Raw genomic sequence first — 25,545 nt, forward strand, 5'->3', positions numbered from 1 at the left:
GATGCCTGAGAGCTGCTTTTTACCTTCCTTGTTGCTCAAATGTGGCAAATAGCAAATGCTATTTGCTCTTTCCACCCAACACAACTCTTAGGAAAGGTCCTTCCTGGCACTGAGGGATGCAGACAAAAATATTTCAGCCAAAACAAACAACCTGATGCTGCATCAGTGATGCCTTCAGAGAAAGGTCTTGATCAAAAGGGAGAAATGTGAAAACAGATAAAGCATGTGAGCATGCTAAGGTCGCTTCAGTCATGTCTGACTCTTCGCAACCCCATGGACTGTAGCCCGCAAGGCTCCTCTGTCCTTAGGATTCTTCAGGCAAAGATTCTGGAGTGGGTTGCCACTTCCTCCTCCATGGGATCCTCCCAACCCAGGATCAAACCCGCATCTCTTATGTCTCTTGCATTGGCAGGCAGGTTCTTTACCACCTGTGTCACCTGGGAAGCCCAGATAAAGCATACTTGATTTTAAAAGGAGTGGGGAAGCCATGAAAAGAAAGTTGTTGTCTATGGTTATACAGCCAGGAAGAAGAAAGATTTTTTGCATTTCTCAGCAACAGCAAACTGACCATTGCTTGCAACCAATGTGAAACTGCAACAACCCTCAACTCTTGTTCTTTTCTAATGAACTTTTGTTCAAAACAGTGCTCCCCAATTTCCTCCCACATTCCAATAAAAGCTAACTTCCCCTTTGTTTTTTAGACTTGCCTATGGTTTGCCATTGTTTGCTTATCTTGAATTGCTAACTCCTCTGCTATTCCCTAATAAACTTCTCTTTGCTTAAAAATAATTGCTGTTAATTTTATTTAAGGTTGGAGATACTTCCAGAAGCACTTCCTAATGAATAAGGAGGTTTTACCTGCTCATTTCTTTATAAGCTGAGATATGACCACATAGGTATAAATAATGGTGAGAAGCTGGGAATAAAGCCTGAGGATATGGCTTGCCCTCTGAGATCAAAAAAATTATCTTTGAGTTGTTCAAGCTAGCATAGAGGAAGCTCGGAGAAGGTCAAGGCAAACCTTGAAGAAAGGACGCCCATTACCCACTTTACCATGACAAGCTCCAGACGGATCCTCCTGGTCCCATTGCACAAGGTTGAAAAGTTTAATGAGGAAGAAGCCTGTATTGGTCATAAAATATAATCTTTTCACTTTATTTTTTAAAGTTCAGTTCTTCAAAAATTTCATTTAAAAAAATGATCTGTAAGGAAAAAAAACAGGCTTAATTTAAACTGATTTTAATATTCTCATAAGCGAATGACCAAACATCAGGCTAGGTTTATAAATTTCAGAAGACCCTTGCAATCAGAAAAGGTGTCCTGTCCATCAGTGGCTGCCAAGATTATTTGATTTTAGGGGCAGCAGAAAGGACTCCTGCTTCTTCCTCACATCTTTCCTCTCACCTATAGACTCACTGATGCGTACAACAAATTCTGAGTGTCCTTGGTCCTTCAGGGTCTGTCTGCAAAGGAACTGGGCTTGCCTCCCTGTTTCTTTGGACACACAGAAGTCTTACAGATATTTGCCCCTCTGTGTAAGTGAAGAGGTAACACTTTGCCCTGAAAGCAGGTTTTAATAAAGGGCAAAGGTCACTGGGCATCAGATGATTAGCTTTCAGTCAAACAATTAAAATTAAATACCAAATTGTGACAATGAGTACGTGCAGTCACCTCAGTCATATCTGACTCTTTGCAACCCCATGGACTGTAGCCCACCAGGCTCATCTGTCCATTGGATTTTCCAGGCAAGAATACTGGAGTGGGTTGCCATTCCCTTCTCCAGGGGATCTTCCCAACCCCAGTGATCGAACCCAGGTCTCCCGCATTGCAGGCATATTCTTTATCATCTGAGTCACCAGGGAAGCCCAATTGCAACAAGAACCTGACGCAAATGACAACCATACACCAGACACCTGTCAGAAAATATTATGTATGTATAAATGGTGAGGATGCCACTGTCTTTCAGGAGAAATACCAACACACATCTACCTGCCCCTAGACCCACCCCTTGGGAAAAAAACACAAAACAACAACTTTAGCAAACCTTCATAGAATAGGTGAACTCTCTCTTCTGCTTTTAACTTGGATTCCTGATCCTAGTCATGTACTTGTCTGGGTTGGCAGCACTCATTACGGTAGTATAGATTGTATAGCTGAAAATAAAGAGAGGAATTTTAATATACACATCATTTTCTCTAACATCCAAAGAGGGAAAAAAAAAATCCCAAGCCTTTCCCCTAACACTTGGGATCAGGGACAAGAATACAAATCAAGATCCACGTATGTCAGAATAATTAAAAGTTATAACTCAAGCAACCACACAAAGTGTTCTTTCCTATTCTGACAACACTGTGGGAGGCTGAGTTTAAATTTAAAATTCTCAGATCCCTCTGAGTTCCTCCGTGGCAGGAGGGAGAGCTGGCTTTGGCCTTCAGCCTCGCTCTGCCTGGCCCACAAGTGGCACGTGTGTGCACACTCCACTGTTACATCCAGGCTTCAACTGCGACACCCAGCCATCCCCCACCAGACACAACATCCACACTGGCTGCACACTGCCCTCAAGAGACCACCACTAGGAAGCAGACCGCACAGGCCCTAGAAATGGCATTGGTGCTGTCCAGGCTAAGAAGTCCAGGGTCCTATGTACTTGGGTCAGACTCTGAGTGGATTCCTTATATCATGGGAGAGTCAGAGGAAGGCCAGAGTGGGGCCCGTAGAGCTCAAGAATCAAGACTGGGGCCCCACTTGCCTAATCTAAGGATGAAAAGTACAATGTCACTCATTCAACATTCTGTAGAGTAAGAGATCCCCAAAACTTCTATGTGTGCACGCACACACATTCAGGTACTTCACTTCATTCCTTTCATCAACCTCTTGCCCCAGACACTAGCTGGGATTCATGCTCAAAGCATCTGGAGCCAGGCTATTTAGGGATAGGTGCTGGTACCCTGCAGCTGAATCGTACACCGGACTGAAGACAGCACTATGAGCACATGCAGAGCTCATCCAAGGGTAATGAGGGTTCCCAGAACAGGATCTCAGTTACTTCAGTTCAGTTTAGTCGCTCATTCGTGTCTGACTCTGCGACTCCGTGAATCACAGCACGCCAGGCCTCCCTGTCCATCACCAACTCCCGGAGTTCACTCAAACTCATGTCCATCGAGTCAGTGATGCCATCCAGCCATCTCATCCTCTGTCGTCCCCTTCTCCTCCTGCCCCCAATCCCTCCCAGCATCAGGGTCTTTTCCAATGAGTCAACTCTTCACATGAGGTGGCCAAAGTACTGGAGTTTCAGCTTCAGCATCAGTCCTTCCAAAGAAATCCCAGGACCGATCTCCTTTAGGATGGACTGGTTGGATCTCCTTGCAGTCCAAGGGACTCTCAAGAGTCTTCTCCAACACCACAGTTCAAAAGCATCAATTCTTCGGCACTCAGCTTTCTTCACAGTCCAACTCTCACATCCATATATGACCACTGGAAAAACCATAGCCTTGACTAGACGGACCTTTGTTGGCAAAGTAATGTCTCTGCTTTTCAATATGCTATCTAGGTTGGTCATAACTTTCCTTCTAAGGAGTAAGCATCTTTTAATTTCATGGCTGCAATCACCATCTGCAGTGATTTTGGAGTCCCCAAAAAGTGAAGTCTGACACTGTTTCCCCATCAGTTTGCCATGAAGTGATGTGACCAGATGCCATGATCTTCGTTTTCTGAATGTTGAGCTTTAAAGCAACTTTTTCACTCTCTTCTTTCACTTTCATCAAGAGGCTTTTTAATTCCTCTTCACTTTCTGCCATAAGGGTAGTGTCATATCTGAGGTTATTGATATTTCTCCTGCAATCTTGATTCCTTAGTTGATAGTAATCATTACATGTAAAGGGCCTGAGAGTCAGGGATCTGTGTTATTTCTGGTTCAGGGATCATTATCATTTAAACGTAGTTCCTTTTGGGTTTTCAATTACACAGTCAAGAAAAATGCTTCTTAGTAAACTTTAGAATTTCTGACAAATCTCTTTTGCCAAAGCATTTCAGATGCCATTTAAACATTCGTAGTCTTTTAACTCAGTAATCCTACTTCTGGGAATTAGGCCAAGGAAAATAATAAAAAGCGGGGTGGGAGGGGAATAATGTACTAATAATATTTATTTCAGAGTTTTAATGAGAGAAAACAACTGAAGAATTTTTAACTCAATTATACTACATTTGATTGTCTATGATGAGACTATTTAAAGTTATATGGGCTCTTTACAGTACGGAAACTGCTTTATTAAAATAAATATTGATTATACTATTAATCTTTAAAAGAAACATCATTAATATAACTGTTAAAAAACTATAAGAACACAAAAATAGGTCTTCATATATTTTTTAAATGAATATTGAAAGGGCAATATTGTGCCCTAGTGGAAGTGGGTTGGAGCTGACTCCAGGAGGCTAGTGAGAATCAGTGGTTAAATATTCAGGAAGGTTATGAGCCAACTGTAATCCTGAAGTAGGTCAGGGTAGGTATTTACACCACGGAAGTTGATACATGCTACAAATCAGGAGAGTCTTTTGTTTTTGCTCTCCCTGCCCTCAACGAGCTAGTTCACTAGTGCAGTACTGGGTCACTTTTGACCCAAATAACTCATTTGTTAGAGTGGGAAAATACTAATTTTTCTGTTTTTGGCTGTTAGAATATGTTTACAGGAAATTTTTAACAATTATCTTTTTATCTGGACATGCTTAAAAACAATTCCAAAGAGATATATTCCTGATGTGGTGCAAAGTGAGAAGAGTAACCCCAGTTTTTAAAATGTCACTGTAAACATACAGCTGATTCACTTTGCTGTACAGTAGAGACTAACACAACGCTGTCAAGCAATTATACTCCAACAAATTTTTTTTTAAAAAAAGAAAGTATCATTGTACCTAAGGAATCTTAGAACACCCAAGTACTACAAAAGTTCTTCTAGAGGCCGTCAGGAAAACTGCTGTTTTACATTTGTGGAAAAGAGGATCCTTTCAAAGAAAAAAATCAATTGGGTATTTGAAACTAAAACTCACTTTACAAATTTTATCTGTACTAGACTATTTCTTGAAGAATTCCATTTTAATATTCTTGCCTTGGAAAAAGAAGCAAGGATGATGAGAAAGTAGGAAATGCTGGGCTTAGGAATTTATGGAAGTATAAGAAGGAGACAGGACTCTGTATTGACTTGCTTCCTCTTTTATATTAGTAAGTTAAGCCCTGCCCCATGAGCTGGCCTCAGGTGTTGATAAGGCAATCAGGCATCACTGGGAGGGGGAGGGGGCCCTGAGGAGTGAGCTATCGGCCCATTTAGCCTTGCTAAGATGGTGATGGTGGACCTTGAGAGAGTCCTGTGCAAGTTTGGCAGGGGCTTCACTTCAAGTTTAACTAAGAGCCTCCTATGGCAGCGGCAACACGGCCCAGCGATTCACCTCAGAAAAGAAGGTGGGTGAAATCCCAGCCTGTAGATCCGAGAAGCCACAGCTCACAGAATGCTACTGTCAAGGGCACAGGCTAAAAGAGAATCATTCACTTAGGCACTGAATCATCTGTGAAATGAGGATGAGGGTAGCAGAAACTCCCCGGGGAGATAAAGGAAAGCCAACGGTGACTATAGTTTAGTCCTCAGAGTGACATGAAGGAGCTCACAACCAGGGAGGGCGGCCCCCAGCTAGCAGATGGATTTAGGATGAACATGTCATGCCCTCTTCTTCCAGATCACTCTATCTTCCTTACCTTTGGTTTTCTCCATGGACTTCCCATTTGACACGGTACATGAGTTTATCTTCCCCTCCCTGCCTCCTCCCTGCTCCTGCCAGTAGAATGCTGGTCTCAGGAGAACAGAGACTTTGTCACTGTGGTGTTGACAGCACCTAGACAACCTGCTCTGTGGGAGGCCCTCAGGTCCCTGCTGAGCCCAAAAGTGCATGGAGAGTCGACCGTGCTGGGGAGATGCATGACGCATGCTTAACATGGCACTTACTTGTTACACACTGGAAACACTGATAAGACCTGCATGGGAAAAGTCATATTAAAAGACATTTACAAATACATAAACTTAATTTTTAAAAAGACTACTAAAAATTTAAAAAGTTACATGCATTCCAATGTTCATGGCAGCATTATTTACAATTACCAGGATATAGAAGCAACATAAGTGTCCATCAACAAACGAATAAAGAAGATGTGATAAATGGATATGTGCACTCAGTCGTGACCAATTCTTTGCAACCCCCTGGACCTGTCCTCTGTCCATGGGATTTTCCAGGCAAAAATACTGGAGTGGGTTGCCATGTGAATACACACACACACACACACACACACACACACACACACACACACACACACACACACACACAGTGGATTACTAGTTAACCATAAAAACGAATGAAATATTGCCATTTGGAACATGGGTGGACTTGGAGGGGACGATGCTAAGTGAAATAAGGCAGAGAAAGAAAAATACAGTATGATATCACTAACATATTGAATCTAAAAATTAAAAATGAATGTATATAGCAAAACAGAAATAGACTTATAGACAAGAGAACAGACTACAGGGGAGAAGGAAGGAGTGGGAGCAAATTAAGGGTATGGAATTAAGACATACACACTCCTATATAAAATAAGATTCAAGGATATATTATAAAGCACAGGAAATATAGCCAATATGCTATAATGACTAGAAATAGACTATAACCTTTAAAAACACTACGTTGTATGCTGTGCTGTGCTTAGTTGCTCAGCCGTGTCTGATTCTTTGCAACCCCATGGAGTGCAGCCCACCAGGCACCTCTCTCCTTGGGGATTCTCCAGGCAAGAATACTATGTTGTATACCTGAAGCTTATACAGTATTTTATAGCAAGTATACTTCAATAAAATAATAAAAGACCAATAAATAAAAGACTATTAAAAGATAGAAGAAATACATGCAGAATATCTACAGGAAAAAAATAACTGGTTTATCTCGGGGTGAGAGTTTTGAAACCTTTCTCTTATTTTTACTTTTAAACAAATGAACATATGTCACAATTATGCCTTTTTCTTTTTTACATGCAGAAAGGTTAAGATGGACACGTTAATCTACATGGTTACAAGCTCAGAAAATGTCATCTGGCTTTTCTTTGACATGTTTTCAACCAGGTAAAACTTTAACAATGTTTGATTTCAGAGAATATGTTTTAATCACTATTGAGAAAGACATCAAACATCCTGGGTAAAAACTGGACACTGTGACACAAGTTACCTGGAAGAGCGTCTCCAGGCTGAGGTTTGCCTGGCCCGTGGCATTAAGGGCTTTGATGGCGGGTGTTCTGTAAGGACAATGATCAAAGGTCACCTGGCACTTCAGGAAACGCTGCGTCCCTCCAGCTCTCATCTGGGGAGGCTCAATACAAAGCCTAGCCTCAGTATCTCCCTTTCCTCTGAACAGACGCTGGCCCCCACACATATGTGCTGCCTTGTCTCAGAGCACCATGGTAAAGGCACTCAACAGCCTGGCCCAGTGGCCCCGTCTGCTCAAGGAAGCAGGATGGGGGAAATGTTTGCTGTGACCTGACCCGCTGCCGTCCAACATGTGGGCCAGTAAAATCAAGGAAAAGTATATGACTACTTGCTCTCTGGGGACACACTGAATTATAATTAGAGTTTTTCAAAATTAGAAGGGAAATTAAAGCACCCAGTTTTATTTATTTATTGTTGTTGTTTGTATGTTTGTGTTTTTGGCCATGTGCAGAATCTTAGTTTCCCAAACAGGGATCAAACCCAGGCTCCCACATAGGATTTCAGAATAGGCTTTCAGCGCCAAGTTCTAACCACTGGACCCCCAGGGAATTCCTCAGTTTATTTAAGTATAGGAAATATTTTCCTTCCCAAAATAGTCTTACATAGAAAACCATGAATCTTGTTCCATCATTTCCTTTTAAAGATGTGTCAACAACAGAAAGAGACTTGCAGACTTAGAGAACAAACTTATGGTTGCCAGGGAAGAAGGAATAGTTAGGGAGTTTGGGATGGACATGTGCACACTGCTATATTTAAAATGGGGAGCCAGGAAAGACCTACTGTATAGCATAAGGAACTCTGCTTAATGTTTTGTGGCAGCCTGGATAGGAATGAGCTTAGGAGAGAATGGATACATGTATACATTCAGCTGAGTCCCTTTGCTGTTCACCTGAAGCTATCACAACATTGTTAATCAGCTATACCCCAATACAAAATAAACAGTTTTAAAATAAAAAATAAAAAAGAGGTGGGGTGGGGAAGACAGGTCAACAGAGGCTCAAGAGGCCACCCAGTGAGTCATCAGCAGAGCTGGTGGTGAAGTCTAGGGTTCCTGCCCCCGAGGCCAGAATCAACCTCGTCCTCCCAACTCCCAGCCAGCTTCCTGTCATGCTCTCTACCACATACTACACTCCCCTGGCCGAGGCACTGGCCGGGGGCCCAGGTATATCTTCTGGGAGGGGACAGCACCTGTAGTCCTTTCCACTCCCTGGAGCAGTAGGGGCACATTCTTCTGACCACAAGAAAACACTGCAAACCAGGCAGCGTGCACAGCCTACCTTCGGTCATCTCCTTTAGGCACTGGCCTCCAGTGGTCATAATTTGTCTCAACTCGGAACCACCTGCAACAAAGCACATCATCTTGTCTTCAGTTCAGTTCAGTCGCTCAGTCATGTCTGACTCTTTGCGACCCCATGAATCACAGCACGCCAGGCCTCCCTGTCCATCACCAACTCCTGGAGTTCACTCAGACTCACGTCCACTGAGTCGGTGATGCCATCCAGCCATCTCATCCTCTGTCGTCCCCTTTTCCTCCTGCCCCCAATCCCTCCCATCATCTTGTCTTACCTGAGGTCAACTGGGACACAGCTAAAGAAAAAGCACATATAAAAATAAACAGTATCTCTAGGCTCATCAATTAAAAAAAAAAAAAGATTATTGATACAAAATGACCAGAGCCTTTAATTCTACTCACGCTCCATTTAAAGGATCTAGAGGCCATATGTCTGCGGGGCCACCTCTGTTCCTTGTGATGACCACTCCCTCCTTGGGGAATGTGCCGCCAACAATGTAATAAACATCAGCAATAAGCGGAGTCTTAGCCAGTTTGTAAATAGCTGCTTCAAAGTTTTCTGATTCACTCAGAGTCTGAACAGAAAGACAAACCTGCATTACCATCATCATAGTTGTCACTTACCCACACCAGGTGATGGACAATTGGTCCAAAACATATACTCCTGCTCTATGAACCCATGGCTATAATCTTGAACTGCTCTGACCTCATTCCCTTGTCACTGGGGCTCCTGAGATGGAGGAAGCTCCAGTGGAAAGGCAACAGCAGGAGGATTTTTCTCACAAAAGAAGAGAACTTTGAGGTGTTCTTTTGGGTAAGAGGGCTTCCCTTGTGGCTCAGCTGGTAAAGAATCCCCCCGCAATGCAGGAGACCCGGGTTCAATCCCTGGGTTGGGAATATCCCCTGGAGAAGGGAAAGGCTACCCACACCAGTATTCTGGCCTGGAGAATTCCATCAACTGTACAGTCCATGGGGTTGCAAAGAGTCGGACACAACTGAGCGACTTTCACTTCACTTCACTTGGGTGAGAGACCCTGCTCACCAAAACAAAGGCTGTATGATTTCAAAGCAGATCACCCTTGCAAAGGTCTCCCCGTGTTCTTCACTGAATTGTTCTCTCAGCAGGCATTTCCTGAATACCTATACTATGTGCCAGGCACTGCGCTGCTGTGGCAACAGAGCTGTCAATATGATGGACCCAGTCCTTATTCTCCCCAAACTTCCACAGATGAAAGTAAAGTCAACAGGCAATAGCGACACAAGGTAATGAGTGTCACCACCAGAGAAGGAGATGCTGCGGAAGTCACAGCAGGGGACGGGTCCTCACCCAGGCCACTGAGTAGACCTCCAAGGGAGGTGTCATATGAGCTGAGGTCAGAGAGACAAACAGAAGTCAGACCAGAGAAAGCAGTGATTGTGTGGGGTTGGGAGTGGGGGTGGGGAAGAGCTTCAGCTCAGTGGAACAGATTGGCAAAGGGCTGGAGAGGAAAGAGAGCGTGCTGGGTTAGAGTGGCAAGCTGAACTGGACTTCCTGAACACTTTCGCAGGCCTGCAACACGGATGGTTAAGGGGATCACTTTCCAAATCTTCTGCTTCCACGTGTACTCCTTCCTCAAGCTCAGCTTGCTGGAGAATGTCCTGGCTAGAGGGCCAGTCCCTCCCACCTGCACCTTCACCAACACTATTTCATCACTTTTAGAGGGTACAGCCATCTCACCCTCCTGAATAGTGCCAAAGCCCAGTGTCAAGGGTAGGGAGAGGGCAAACAAAAGAACAATTCAAAACGCTGGTGTCTGCAAAGGTGCCATCATTCAGCACCATAAACCATTAACCACGGCAAGCTTTGTGGACTTTTCCCAGCCTTATGCATATCGCTTGCTGTCAGGGTGGGGTAGTGAGACTTGAGTTGGTTTGTTCTCAACTCAGCAAAATTTTATGTGAGGCAATAGGAGATGATATTGTGATGGAATATGTGATGGAATATTTTTTGGATTATGTTACCTATAGCATCCTCTAAGTGCTAGCAAAGAATTCATTGCCTCTAACAGAATTCTGTAAGAACAAAGCAAAAGAACATCAGCAAGAAATACTGAAAGTAGCCGGATTTTCCTGGTGGTCCAGTGGTTATGACTCCGTGCTTCCAATTCAGAGGCCATGGGTTCAATCCCTGGTTAGGGAATTAAGATCCCACGTGCCACATGGTGCAGTCAAAACAAAAAAAAAAAGAAAGAAATACTGAAGGCAGTGGTGACTGCTATTATTCACCCTAGCAGCACACTGAGGGGGAGATAGGAACCTCATCTATCTCAGGGAACAGAGGAAATGGAGTGACTGCTAATGGGTGCAGGTTTCTTTCCAGGGGAATGAAGATGTTCTAAAACTGACTGTAGTGATGGCTGCATAATTGTGACTTACACTAGAAACTAGTGAGCTGTATACTTTAAAACGGGTGAATAGTATGGCATATGAATTGCATGGCATTACTTCAATTAAATATACATCTACCTTATGACCCAACAATTCCACTCTTAAGTACTTACGTAACCAACTAAACTGGACTTCAAGTTTACAAAAAGACTGGTACAAGAATTTATACAGCAGCCTTATTCATAGGCACTAGACCACCAGGAAAGTCCAGCTACTTTCAGTAGTTCTTACTGATGTTCTTTTGCTTTGTTCTTACAGAATTTCTGTTAGAGGCAACGAATTCTTCACTAGCACTTTGGGGATGCTATAGGTAACATAATCCAAAACATATTCCATCACATATTCCATTGCAATATCACCTCCTATTGCCTCACATGTAATTTTGCTGAGTTTAGAACAAACCAACTCAACAGCCCCAAACTGGAAATGACCCAATGTCCATTTATTAACAATAAAATGGATAAATTGTGGCATACTCATACAACTGAATCTTCAATAATAAAAAGGAATGAACTAGTGATGCCAATAAGGATGAGTCTGAAAAACATGCTGAGTGAAAGAAAAAGAGTCTATATAGTATGATTTTGGGTATATGAATTCTAGAACGGGCAAAACTTTTTATACTGATAGAAATCAGAGTGATGCCTGGCAAGGAGGTGGGGAGTCAAAGAAGGTTGGAAGTTGCCTAGAAAGGAGCACTAGGGAAAATTACCAGGGACATTTGGAAACATCTGCCAACTAAAAACTGTTACCCACTGTGTGCCTCTACAGAAATCAGGTCACTAGCCACTGCAGTCGCTGACCTTCAACACACCCTAAAAGGAGTTCAAGGTGGAGAGATGAGGAATGAGGCGTTTTGTGCTCCGGAAAAAACCAGCAGAATAGGGCCTTCAAAGAGTTACTTTCAGGAGAAGATTTTATGAGCCCAATTCTTTCATTTCCTCATATCTAGAAAAGCATTAAAATCATCAATGATGACATCTGCTCCTTCTGACTAGCGGCAAGCCTCTGCCAAAAGAAGTGCTTGACAGCCCGTTCCCCCTTCACTGAAATCATATATTATACCGACCTTCCCCCCATCTCTTGGAGCAGTTTCTCAGAGATATCTGAGATGATGACTCCCTGGCTATATTCCTCATTTTGCTGCAAATAAAACTTAGCTCACAACTCTTACATTGTACATTTTATTTTAGTTGTTAGGGTCTATATTTTGTGTATGTTTGGTGGTTACATGGATGGATAAATGAGTGTGTAAAATTCCCAAAACACATTGAACAAAACCCTTAATATTTCTGCATTTCATTGTATGTAAATTATAAAATGAAAAAAAACCACTCTTGGTATTTAGATTCCCTTGGTAAGATTTACATTTTAGTTTTATTTTTAAATGTCAACATGTCCAATACACTAGATTTTTGCAGCTTTTTAATCTTAAGATGAAATACTTTAGAAATCATCTTAAAAATATGTGAAGGGTGCAGTGTTTATTAACATATTTAGGGAATATTCAAGTAAAAAGTTTAGGAAATTTTCAAGCCTAGAGAGTCTTGATTATTTACAGCAGGACAAGGAAAGACCCAAAAGGCTAAAAGGGAGGCAGGGCCAGCTCCTTTCACCAGAGGTATCCTCCAGAAAAATGTGCTTCCTGTGGTCAGAACACAATTTACACGTGGCTTGGAACTCTGCTGACTAACAGGTAATGTAAAGCCAGATGTTCCTTTTGTTGTGTGTAGAGTTATCTTCTAGCACATTTGTTTTGCTCATTAAGATACTTGCCAATGGAGATGAATGCATTTGCAGTTGGAGATTCTAAAAGAAGGGTACATCTACATTCTTAGAAAAGCTTTGATCTCTTACCGCAGTCAGCTATTGTGGAAAGCTGGAGCCTATGACCAAACTCTTGCTGGGCACCTTGGAGTGCCCTCTCCTCTCGCTCTGTGTGTGCCATGTGCTCAATTGCTCAGTCGTGTCCAACTCTTGCAACCTCATGGACTGTAGCCCTCCAGGCTCCTCTGTCCATGGGATTCTCCAGGCAAGAAGAGTGGAGTGGGTTGCCATTCCCTTCTCCAGGGGATCTTCCCAATCCAGGAATGAACTCGCATATTCTGCACTGGGAGGCGGGATTCTTTACCACTGGACATCAGGGAAGCCCTTAGGATGAGGTGAGCGCGACAGTAAAAATACTCACAGTTCGGATAAGCCAGCTGACTGGTGAGTGTCTCTGAAAAAGGGCTGCAATCATGTTCTCCCACCACCAGCCTTTATCTGCCAAGGAAGGAATCATAATGTTGACACACACTAGAATTGCTGCCCCAGAGGCACATTTTATTGTTCAGGCATTTTAACTCAATCTTAGCAGGCCAATGATAGAACTAGTTTTCATCCGGTTAAGGTTTAAAAGAGGTTTGTTTTTTACTTTTTTAACCTGATCATACCATAACTATCAGTTAAACAATCTAAGCCACAAAATGATGGAAGCAAAACCCCTTTTGTTCATTCTCTGTAAAACTTTAGTAACTGTCATGCTGTGCTTTGGTTACCATTGGTTGAGAATTAGTCTCATTCTCAGGTGACACTTAAGGAAATGAAGAAATATAAGAGGATAGAGAACTATTATGGACACAGATACATCCTCAACCAGCATCTTCCTGGTCAGGCTTATATAAAAAGGTAAGAATACATCAACGGAAATAAAGAGACTTCTGGTATATGTCTTTGTCCTTTATTCAGCTGCAAATTCCCGAGGACAGAGACCAAGGACAGAGCCTAGTTTTCTCAGGGTTTCCCACATGTTGGGTAACTGAGTGGTTTCCCCTGAGCCTTGGGGCATGGCAGTGGGCTGTATAATACAGCAACGAGGCAAGGACCCAGGAGATCAATTTGAGAACCATCTCTCCCATCTACTAGCTGTCTTTTGACCTTATAGCTTCAGTTTCCACTTTTGCATAATAGATCCAGTTAATAAAATCAGCCCAGCCTAACTAACAGGACGGCTGGGAGGGTCTAATGAGAGAATTTAGAGAAAATGCACAGAAAATGGTAAAGCGCTTTACAGATGTTGCTTGTATAATGCCATCACTATATCCTCTGACGACTGCAATCGTTTCCAGAGAGTCTTCTGTTTCCATCTTAACCCAACACGATCTAGCCTCTATAAAGCAACCAAATGAAAGTTGAGAATGTAAAAGCAAAACAGATCTGTTCACCCTGGCCTAAAATCTTCCTGTGAAAGTTGCTCAGTCGTGTCTGACTCTTTGCGACCCCATGGACTACTGGAGTGGGTAGCCGTTCCCTTCTCCAGGAGATCTTCCCATCCCAGGGATCGAACCAGGGTCTCCTGCATTGCAGGTGGATTCTTTACCAACTGAGCTACGAGGGAAGCCCCAGAATCTTCCTAGGGGCTTCCTGCACCTGGCCTCACACCCTGCACCTGGCCTCAGCCTCCTCCTCCGTCTCTAATATACTCCCCCTTACTCCATCCTGTAGCCACCTTACAGTCTTGTTTCTGGAATTCCTCGCCCAGCTTCTGTAGACCTGGGTCATGTAGGTCAAGCCTTCCCTGACCCTATCCCTGCAGTACTTGCTCCATGCCCAGCTTCATTCTCTACCACATCTTCCTGTTTTACTTTCTTGGGAGCACTTATCAGTAGCTGAAATCACGTTCATTGCTCACATGCACACTGCCCACCATCCGCCACTGAAACGGAAGCATGGAACATGGAAGGTATTCCGTGCGCTCTGTTGGCTGATTGCATGACGTGCTTGGATAAAACTGAACAGGGATAAGGTTCAAAATGTTTGGGAATTTGAGTACCTCGTTCGTCACCAGAAACTGTAAACTTGTGTGGACTCTGACCCGTCCATAATCCTACATAGCCAACAAAGGTGGTTCCTGTGTAGGCAATCTGAAATCAAGAGACAAGATATCATCTCATTACTCAAACCAAAAGTACTTTGAAATACCTGTTTTGCCCCCCAATTTCATGGATTTCTTTTTTTCTTTTAAGTTCCATCCTAATACTCTGAAATAGCCTTCTAGATTTAACTTTGAGGGCCCAGGGACAGAAGTCAGTGGATCTGTGACCTTGGATAAGGAAAAAAAAAGATACATCTTTATTTTCACTAACTTCTAACTGAAATTTTACTCCCTCTGTAATGAATAAATGCAAGAACTCATGTAGTTATAGAGTGCCTGTGGTTTCATCACCAGGAGAAATTGCAGGTATTTTCACATACATAATGGCATCATACATACATATCTTGAAATATCATTCATACTTATCACCATTCTGCATTTATGGTGGAGTTATTAGACCCACTGTTAAATTTTACTAGCTAATGTGTTAAGAAAAGTATAATATAGAAATAGCTGTATTTCAATATAACTGGTTTTCTTCACAATGTTATACATTTCACTTTATGTATTTATAAAACGTTATTTTAAGAAGGGATCAATAAGCTTCATCAAACTGCTCCATACAGAAAAAAAGAAGCTCATCCTAGAAGTAGCAAATGGGCTTCCATTTAAAAACTTGTCTTGACTCAGTTATAAGAAATTAATATCATGCTCTTATAAACTCTACAAAGTAAAGGGAAACAAGTGAAACTGTTTAGTAATAATCAAATTTAAATTTTAATTATGAAAAAAATTTTTACATACATCTTTCACTTAATCCCCTGATTATTCCATGAGTTCTAGGGATTACTCCCACTTTATTTATTTATTTATTTGCTTTGTTCCCACTTTAAATTAAAGAAATGAACTCCAGTGACTGCAAGACATTACTATATCCGTGAGGAAATAAAAGACACTCTACTAGCTATTTCAGACACCAGATTTCATTTTTCTTTTTTGGGGGGCCACATCACGCAGCATATGGAATCTTAGTTCCCAGACCAGGGACTGAACTCACACTCCTTGCACTGAAAGCACAGAGTCTTAACCACTGGAACCACTAGGGAAGTCCCCAGATTTCAATTTTCAAAGAGGTACTTAGAAGAGTACCCAGCTCATATGGTGCAATAAAAGTGAACTAATATTTTTATATTTTGAGAAATGAATGGACATAGCTTCATTTTTCCCTAAAAAGCTGAATTTTATGCCAGTAACTTTTCACTTAGCTGTATATTTCCACCTTGTCCGATTATAAAATAATTTAAAGTGGCTAAATTACAAGAGAAAATGCAGTGGCCTCAATTTTCTAAATGACTTCTTACCCAAGACACACTGAGGGCCTTTCATGAATTCTCCCCATTTCCATTCATGGAGGTAAAATGGTAACAAATCTACTCATTATTAAAGCCCTTGCAAAATGTAACTATAGGAAGAAAAAAGTAATCATATGGTCACTTCATTCTCATGATACACTGACACTCACTTTCGTGTCACTTTTGAAGAGTTCAGAAAATTAAAGTTATAAAAATCAAAATCACTGGCAGTTTCCCAGATATTTTAGAATATGTAATTATAACTATAAGATAGAATTTGTAAGATATTGTATCTTGTGCCCAGCTCATATGGTTCAATAAAAATTGCTTTTATTTCTAAATTTCAATGCTTTCAATTGGGCTTCCCAGGTGGCTCAGCGGTAAAGAATCCACCTGCCAATGCAGGAGATGCAGGTTCAATCCCTGGGTTGGGAAGATACCTTGGAGGAAGAAATGGCAACTCACTCCAATATTCTTGCCTGGGAAATCCCATAGACAGGGTAGCCTGGCAGGTTGCAGTCCATGGGGTTGCAGAGTCAGAGATGACTTAGTGACTGAGCATGCATGAATGCTTTCAATTGTCTGTGACAGGTCATTTTGCATAAACTCTTAGCTGGGGCAGCAGACTAATTTACAGTCTGAGTTTTGTGGAGAAAACTGCTTGAAGGCCCGGGTTTGGTCCCACCTCTGCCTCATCTCCTCCTGTTGTTTGGAGCAAATCACTGTCTAAGGCCGGGCCCTTTCATCTAGCAGATAAGAATGAAAGTATTGATTTGAGTCCACTTCACAGGGCTGTTATGCAGATCATAGGAAGTCCTATATCTGAAAATACTTTTAAAACTATCACTACTAGATAAGAATAAGAGCTTAATTCAGTTCTGTTCAGTTCAGTCGCTCAGCTGTGTCCGACTCTTTGCGACCCCATGAACTGCAGCATGCCAGGCCTCCCTGTCCATCACCAACTCCCGGAGTCCACCCAAACCCATGTCCATTGAGTCGATGCTGCCATCCAACCATCTCATCCTCTGTCGTCCCCTTCTCCTCCTGCCCCCAATCCCTCCCAGCATCAGGGTCTTTTCCAATGAGTCAGCTCTTCGCATGAGGTGGCCAAAGTATTGGAGTTTCAGCTTCAACATCATTCCTTCCAATGAACACCCAGGACTGATCTCTTTTAGGATGGGCTGGTTGGATCTCCTTGCAGTCCAAGGGACTCTCAAGAGTCTTCTCCAACACCACAGTTCAAAAGCATCAAGTTTTCGGCACTCAGCTTTCATCATCCACTCTCACATCCATACATGACTACTGCAAAAACCATAGCCTTAACTAGACGGACCTTTGTTGGCAAAGTAATGTCTCTGCTTTTGAATATGCTATCTAGATTGGTCATAATTTTCCTTCCAAAGAGTAAGCATCATTTAATTTCATGGCTGCAATCACAATCTGCAGTGATTTTGGAGCCTCCAAAAATAAAGTCAGCCACTGTTTCCCCATCTATTTCCCATGAAGTGATGGGACCGGATGTCACGATCTTAGTTTTCTGAATGTTGAGCTCTAAGCCAACTTTTTCACTCTCCTCTTTCACTTTCATCAAGAGGCTTTTTAGTTCCTCTTCACTTTCTGCCACAAGGGTGGTGTCATCTGCATACGAAGTTATTGATATTTCTCCTGGCAATCTTGATTCCAGCTTGTGTTTCTTCCAGCCCAGTGTTTCTTATAATGTAATCTGCATATAGTTAAATAAGCAGGGTGACAATTTATAGCCTTGACATACTTCTTTCCCGATTTGTAACCAGTCTGTTGGTCCATGTCCAGTTCTAACTCTTGCTTCCTGACCTGCATATAGGTTTCTCAAGAGGCAGGTCAGCTGGTCTGGTATTCCCATCTCTTTTAGAATTTTCCACAGTTTATTGTGATCCACACAGTCAAAGGCTTTGGCATAGTCAATAAAGCAGAAATAGATGTTTTTCTGGAACTCTCTTGCTTTTTCCATGATCCAGCGGATGTTGGCAATTTGATCTCTGGTTCCTCTGCCATTTCTAAAACCAGCTTGAATATCTGGAAGTTCATGTACTACTGAAGCCTGGCTTGGAGAATTTTGAGCATTACTTTACTAGCATGTGAGATGAGTGAAATTGTGCGGTAGTTTGAGCATTCTTTGGCATTGCCTTTCTTTGAGATTGGAATGAAAACTGACCTTTTCCACTCCTGTGGCCACTGCTGAGTTTTCCAAATTTGCTGGCATATTGGGTGCAGCACTTTCACAGCATCATCTTTCAGGATTTGAAATAGCTCAACTGGAATTCCATCACCTCCACTAGCTTTGTTTGTAGTGATGCTTCCTAAGGTCCACTTGACTTCACATTCCAGGATGTCTGGCTCTAGGTGAGTGTGAGTGATCACACCATTGTGATTGTCTGGGTCACGAAGATCTTTTTTGTACAGTTCTTCTGTGTATTCTTGCCACCTCAATATCTTCTGCTTCTGTTAGGTCCATGCTATTTCTGTCCTTTATCGAGCCTATCTTTGCATGAAATGTTCCCTTGGTATCTTTAATTTTCTTGAAGAGATCTCTAGTCTTTTCCATTCTATTGTTTTCCTGTATTTCTTCGCATTGATCACTGAGGAAGGCTTTCTTATCTCTCCTTGCTATGGGAACTCTGCATTCAGATGCTTGTATCGTTCCTTTTCTCCTTTGCTTTTCACTTCTGTTCTTTTCACAGCTATTTGTAAGGCCTCCTCAGGCAGCCATTTTGCTTTTTTGCATTCTTTTTCTTGGGGATGATTTCTTGATTCCTGCCTCCCGTACAATGTCACAAACCTCCGTCCATAGTTCATCAGGCACTCTGTCTATCAGATCTAGTCCCTTAAATATATTTCTTACTTCCACTGTATAGTCATAAGGAATTTAAGAGCTTATTCAGTGGATAACTTGTTATTGGGCAGATAACCTGTTCTTTTATTTTTTAATATTTGTTTATTTGGCTGTGCCAGGTCTTTGTTGCAACATGCAGGATCTTTGGTTGTGTCATCTTTTTTTTTTTTTTCAGTTGCAGCATACAGGATATAGTTTCCTGACCAGAGATGGAACCTGGCCCCCTGCATTGGGAGCATGGAGTCTTAGCCACTCGACTCCCAGGGAAGTCCCAGGATAACCAGATAACCTGTTCTTAATTTAGCAAAACAATTTATTGGTCATGAGCCCTCATCAGAAAGACAATACCCAAGTGTAAACAGTTAAATTTGATAATAATAGCCTGAGCACTGAGAAAAGCCAAACCAAAAGACTGTTTCCCATAGGAGCTCTAGGAGTAACAGAAACAAATGGAACAACTGTTGGTTAGGGTGAGTCTAGAGGGAGCAGTTGAAATTATTTTTATTGCACTTATGTCAATTTTTAAGAATTTTTTCTTACTGTAGAATAATGGAGAAAAGCATAAAGTAGTAAACGAAAACAATTAGTGTCTCCTCATTCAGTAATAATTACTAACATTTTGTCAGGTGTCCTTTCAGAATTTATTTTCATGGATATTGCTACCACTTAAAACCATTTTTGAAGTAAATCTTCAGCTACAAATCAAATTGGTAATAGTGCTGAAGTGAAGGAATGAAATTGGGAAAAGGAGAAACTTTCACCTTAAATTTCTGTACTGTTTGAATGCTTATGACAATTATCGTTTGTAAAAGCAAACGAGTTTTCAGTAAATGAGTTTCTAGTATTTGTGACTCAACCTCTAAATGCAAAGAACAAATGAAATAAAATCCTTAAACAATGTTCTCCCCCCAAAGCCAAGATCTGACTTTCGGATGCTCTGCTCTGTTTCATGGCAATGATATGCTTTAGGTATTCAGCAAACACTGATTACTACTATATCCCTAGATATTTACACAGAGATGCGACAACAGTACACATTTGGTTGTACTTTTAAAGAAACTTGGAGAAGGCAATGGCACCCCACTCCAGTACTCTTGCCTGGAAAATCCCATGGACGGAGGAGACTGGAAGGCTGCAGTCCATGGGGTCGCTGAGGGTCAGACACGACTGAGCGACTTCACTTTCACCCATTGGAGAACGACATGGCAACCCACTCCAGTGTTCTTGCCTGGAGAATCCCAGGGACGGGGGAGCCTGAAGGGCTGCCGTCTATTGGGTCGCACAGAGTCGGACACGACTGAAGCGACTTAGCAGCAGCAGCAGCAGCAGGATGAAAATAAAAAGATTTAATTTCTTAAATATTAAAGAGAGTAGTTTAGGTTAATTATAGTTGTAAAGAACTATTTATTATTTGGCCACTATTTATCAGGCATCGACCTTATGCTTTGCATAGATCACTTCATTTAACCTTTATAACTATCTCCATAAAGCAGTTATTAACCTCTCTGAGCTGTAATCTGCAAAATGGGTATAAGCAATTTTTCAAGTTCACAAAGGAAGTGACAGAAGTAAGATTTAAACCCAGCCTTGTTAGATCCCCAAAGTAGATGTTCCTAGCCATTGTGCTATCCAGCCCCTCCCTATTCTAGCAGCAGCCTGAACATGGAAAAGCAAAGAGCTGACTTAGTATCATAAGTAGACAACTGGGACTTCCCTGGCTGTCCAGTGGTTAAAATTTTCCCTTTCAGTGCTGGGGGTGGGGGTTCCATCTCTGTTAGGGAACTAAGATTCTGCATGCTGAATGGTTCAGCAAAAAAAAAAAAAAAAAGAAAGAAAGAAACCAAGTAGATGATTGATCATAGCTCCATAGAGATTTCCCTAGGGAAAAGTGTTTGAGCTCTGTAAGTAGGTGCTCAATAATAATAAATGACTCTCATTTCTACAGGCATACTTGATGTAAATCTCTCCATAGTTTTGTTTTTCCAGGAGCTTGATGTTTTTTGTATCTTAAATTGATAACGCACTTAAGCTGCAGACCATCTAAGTCATGGCCAACCGGTTAGCAAGTCTCTGATTTCTGAATCTTACACTATACGGACTATACCTGCCCATTCTTTATGAACTGTACATCCAAAGTCAAGTTGCGTAAGAAACTTCCAAAAGGATAATCCAGATTCCGGCCATGGTAAATGTGGCCTTTGGAGTCCTGAGCCACAATACTGGTGCAGAATCTGGGAAAAGGGAAAAGTTCAACATGAGTGAACAACAAAAACAAGAAAAAGGAAATGAGCTTTTTATTTAAAAAATAAATCCTCAAAGTGTTTTTTTCCCCTTTTATAAAGAACACATATGCTATGTAATCCTATGGATTCATAATTCAAGATGAAAAAGACAACTGGACACAGCTCTAGTGCTTCTTCAGCGTTACTAGACCTTTGCTCTCAGCACACATGACATTGAAAACATACTGAATGAGAATTGCATCCTAAATCTAAATCTGAAATGGACCTATTCTGGGCTCACTTAAATTTGCCTGCTCCTCTGCTTGGAAGTATGTATCTATTTAACATGCTATTCAAAGCTGGTTGAAGCTCATCTCTCTTCCGAATTTCTCAGAACAAGTACAATGACACCAAACTATTCTGCCTCACAGTTTCACTTTCTCTTCTTGAGAAAGGGGCAAACAATTTAGGGGTTTGGCACTTTTCCAGTCCTCATTAGGGCTCCCTGCACAGAGCTAACAAGAGAAAAGAATCTTTTAAGAACTACCAGCTGGAGAGATGTATTTTGAGGAAAAGAGGAAGAGGTTTGTTAAGATGTCTAAATGTCCATATTCCCTGAGAATATGTAATATTACATAAAAATATTTAAATATATCATGTTCAATTCTAGGGCAGGGGAAAGATACACACACACACACACAAACTGAGAGGAAATATCCTGAAGGATAGATGGTCATTTCTGAGTAACAGGATTGTGGTTAATTTTCTTTATTAATTTTCCATAATGATTACATAGTACTTTTAAGAGTACTATTATTACATAGTACTAATTAAGAGAAAACAAATTTTACTTTTTTATTATTTAAAAAAGGAAGCTTGGTCAGGTTTTAATTTTTTCCAAGGTTTCTGGTGGCACCTTCTTGGCAGTGGTGCCAAGAAGGAGATAAGACAGACGGAGGTTTGATCCCTGGGTTGGGAAGATCCCCTGGAGACAGGGATGGCTACTCACTCCAGTATTCTTGCCAAGAGAATCCCATGGACGGAGGAGCCTGGCAGGCTACACTCCATGGGGTCACAGAGTCAGACACAACTGAGCAACTAAACCACCACCACCACCATCAGTGTTTCTGATCTTCAAAGAGTTCATGTCAAGAAGGGAACTGACAGAACACCGGAAGTTGATAAAGTTTGTAGACTTTCTGTCAAAGGTGATTTTTCAAAACTGGGCAGGCAACAGTTCTTCTGTGTCATGCCAAATGTTTTTTTTCATGAGAGGCCCCCAAGCACAGGCGACAGCTAGGGAGCTGGGCTCTGCTCTGGGAGATGCGCCGCAGTGCACTGGGGACACGTGCTTTTAGCAGCAGCTCTGATGACTCAACATGCACCTGACTTTCAGCAAATTGTCCCCTTTGAGGCTTGGTTTCCACATTACAAAATGTAATACCATCTCCAGGGCCTCGTACCTAGTAGGCTCAATAAAGGGTAGCTAGTTTTACTTGAGTCTGAGCAAATTCCAGGAGATAGTGGAGGACAAAGGAGCCTGGCGTGCTACAGTCCATGGGGTCACAAAGAGTCGGACATGACTTAGCAACTGAACAACCACAGTCTTGCTTAATCTTATTCAAAAAGTCTTATACTGGAAATGAGGACAAAACATTTCCTTTGTTAATGCTAGTGGAATCTGATGGTGCTTTTCCTTGTCAGGCAATTCAGTATATACCTTAAAATTAAATCCAAAAGTTAGAATTTTTTTACTAGAACTTTTGCTTTAGTTGGTTTGAATACAGTAACTCCAACAAAAGAAGAGGAAAATGAAAATAGCTGATTTTTTCATTGAGAAAGTCACATGTCAGAATAGGAAAAAGATTGGGGTAGGAGACAAAGAATGACAAAATTAACTTAGGTCAATTGAAAAGCACTTTAACGTAATTGTGTCTATCTGTGTCTTAAAATATTTCCTGAAGAGGATGGCAGTCACAGTGATTCTTAACCTATACTGCCTAGGTATTCTAGGAGGTGCCAAGAAGCAGTAAAATTTCATTATCCACAGGGAAAAAAAAAGTTTTTTTTAAATATTTTTGCAGGCAGAAGTTATAAGTATCTGAAAGATGTTACTAGATGAAGCTGGTCTGGTGGCAAAACAGTAAGTCCTGAAGACAGAAATCAAGTCAAATCTCTCTTACTTCCAAGACCTGTTACTGAGCCTACAGACTTGAGGCTCCCCCCTCACTCTGCCTGGGATCAACCGCACACTCCGCATTGCTTTCCCCTGTGTGCACCACAGCCGATCATGCCCACTGCAGGTATCAAATACTGGCTAGCTCTGCAAGCCAGAACAGCGTAGCCTGTGCTCCCACCGCCGGAGGAAATGGGCTGAGAAAGAGGAGTCATGATCACTAGCCATGATGAACATGGAGGGATAAAGTCAGAGAAACAAATGAATGCTGGGACAACCCCCTGACTATAAGGTTGGACAGTCACTAGATTAACTTAAGTGGGGGATTATTTCAAAACTTTCCTGGAAGACTACGTGTTAGCAGAGTTTTGAAAGTGGGAGGCTACCCGGATTGGAGAAAGGAAAAAAGGGGGCTTCTCCAAGAACAGTTCAGTGTTGAGGTCAGAGAAGGTGCTTTTCTTCTTGAAGCTCATAATCTGCTGCTCAGACTCACCCAGAGAAGCAAAGAGGAAGCACTGCAGGTTTCTGGGGAACCCGGTCAGCACCCTCTTTTTATCACACTGAAAGCACATCTCCTCCCACTCAAATGTCGCCGGAATCCCCGCTAAATCGCAAATTAATCCGCGCTAGAGCTGCGCACTCACGCGCTGAACTCGTAGGCCAGGTTGAGAAGAATGCAGTCGACCAGGTTGAAGTCCAGGGCGTCGCACATGCCGCGTATCTCGTCGGTGAAGGGCTGCGGCAGGAAGAGTTCCAGCTCCCGGACGACTTTTCTGATCAATGCAAGGACCCACGGCGGGACATAATCTCTAGAAAGGAAAAACGACGAGGGTGTCTGATCTGCTCGGAGGTCGGTACTATGCGTGTGTACTGGGGGTGCTGGGGGGTACCTAAAGCTTTCCTCCTCGCGGTGAGTTCTAGATGCCCCCCTTAACCAAAGAGCTGACAATCCAGGTCCAGACAGCATCACCCGAACGCGGAGTCCAGGAGAGAAAAGAACATCCAAGAGCGGGAAAGAGGGTGACGGAGAGTGGTTCCCAAAGGGGTGAGCCTGGGGTCCCTCGAGGCCTGCTAGGAGTGCGTAGGGGTGCGTTCCCTACTGTAGCTGAGCAGCCGGGGCGACAGCCCGGGTGACAATCCTCGCGCTACCTTGATCCAGAATAGCTGTTGGACGAGGGTGCCATTGGTGACACCGGACCTGAAAGTCAAACCAGCTGCGCCGGGTCACTCCCCAACCCCGACGCTGCCGGCCTGGAGCAGTGGCCAATGCCAGTTCTGGGCGGCCCTACCCGCTGCCACTCGAGACGCCCGGGGATTGGAGAATGTTTGGGCAGCACGTGTCTGGGCTTTCCCACACTCCCACCCGCGCCCGCGCCCCCTCGCCGGCGCTCACCCGATGATATGGGCCATGGCGGAGCGCAAGAAGTCCCGGTCGTAGTGCTGCAGCACCGGCAGCCAGCGCAGCTGGGGAGCCGCGTCCAGGCTCACATTGAAGAGCGGCGGTGCAGGGGGCGCGGCGGCGGCCGACACCTCGGCTCCGGCCAGCAGTAGCAGCAGCGCCAGCGCCGGGCGCGCACTCGGGCCGGCGGCTCTCATTGCTCGGGCGGCCACAATTGCGACCCTGCGGCCACCCGCTGCGCCCCGGAGGAGCTCTGGAAAAGGAGGAGGAGGCGGAGCCTGGGGGCTGGAGGGGGAGCCTGCGCGCCGCTCGGCCCGCCTAATCCCCGGGACCCGGAACTGCGAGTAGAGCTGCCTCTCTAGCTTAGCCTGTGGGCTCCCGCCCGGATGCCTCCTTACCACGCCCGCGTCCCCGCCCCCGGCCAAGCGTGCGGCGGGGTTCCAGGTCCCGGGATGATAAATGCGGCCGCCGGTTTCTCACTCCCGCTCCCCGCCCCATCCCACCCTTGGTCGGCCGAGAGCGTGTAATCGGCGGCGTAGAGGGTATTTGAGAAAATGATTTCAGCGGTGAAGCGGGACAGTTCTATTGGGGTAGGAAGAGTCCTCCTACCCCCACCTCATTTGCTTTTATTTAAATTCTTCAAAAGTTTATATGG

General features: G+C 43.1%; 1 protein-coding gene across 2 annotated transcripts; it reads right to left on the reverse strand.

The window, feature by feature from the left end:
* Positions 1–743: 743 nt before the first annotated feature.
* Positions 744–25,087, reverse strand: NAAA (N-acylethanolamine acid amidase). 2 transcript variants are annotated; one of them, XM_068975477.1, is made up of 11 exons: positions 24,885–25,087; positions 24,136–24,300; positions 21,198–21,324; positions 14,828–14,918; positions 13,202–13,278; positions 8,989–9,161; positions 8,573–8,635; positions 7,258–7,324; positions 5,994–6,022; positions 2,045–2,153; positions 744–1,202 (listed from the first exon to the last, which is right to left on the reverse strand). In XM_068975477.1, the coding sequence occupies exons 1-10, from the start codon at positions 25,085–25,087 to the stop codon at positions 2,078–2,080; spliced, it is 1,071 nt and encodes a 356-aa protein (XP_068831578.1). In that variant the 3' UTR covers positions 744–1,202; positions 2,045–2,077. The 2 variants fall into 2 exon arrangements, with proteins under 2 accessions (XP_068831578.1, XP_068831579.1); XM_068975478.1 differs by lacking the exon at positions 24,885–25,087 and adding an exon at positions 24,641–24,710.
* Between the last annotated feature and the right edge of the window lie 458 nt (positions 25,088–25,545).

Source organism: Capricornis sumatraensis, chromosome 7 (genome assembly GCF_032405125.1).
Source record: "Capricornis sumatraensis isolate serow.1 chromosome 7, serow.2, whole genome shotgun sequence".
NCBI lineage: Eukaryota > Metazoa > Chordata > Mammalia > Artiodactyla > Bovidae > Capricornis > Capricornis sumatraensis.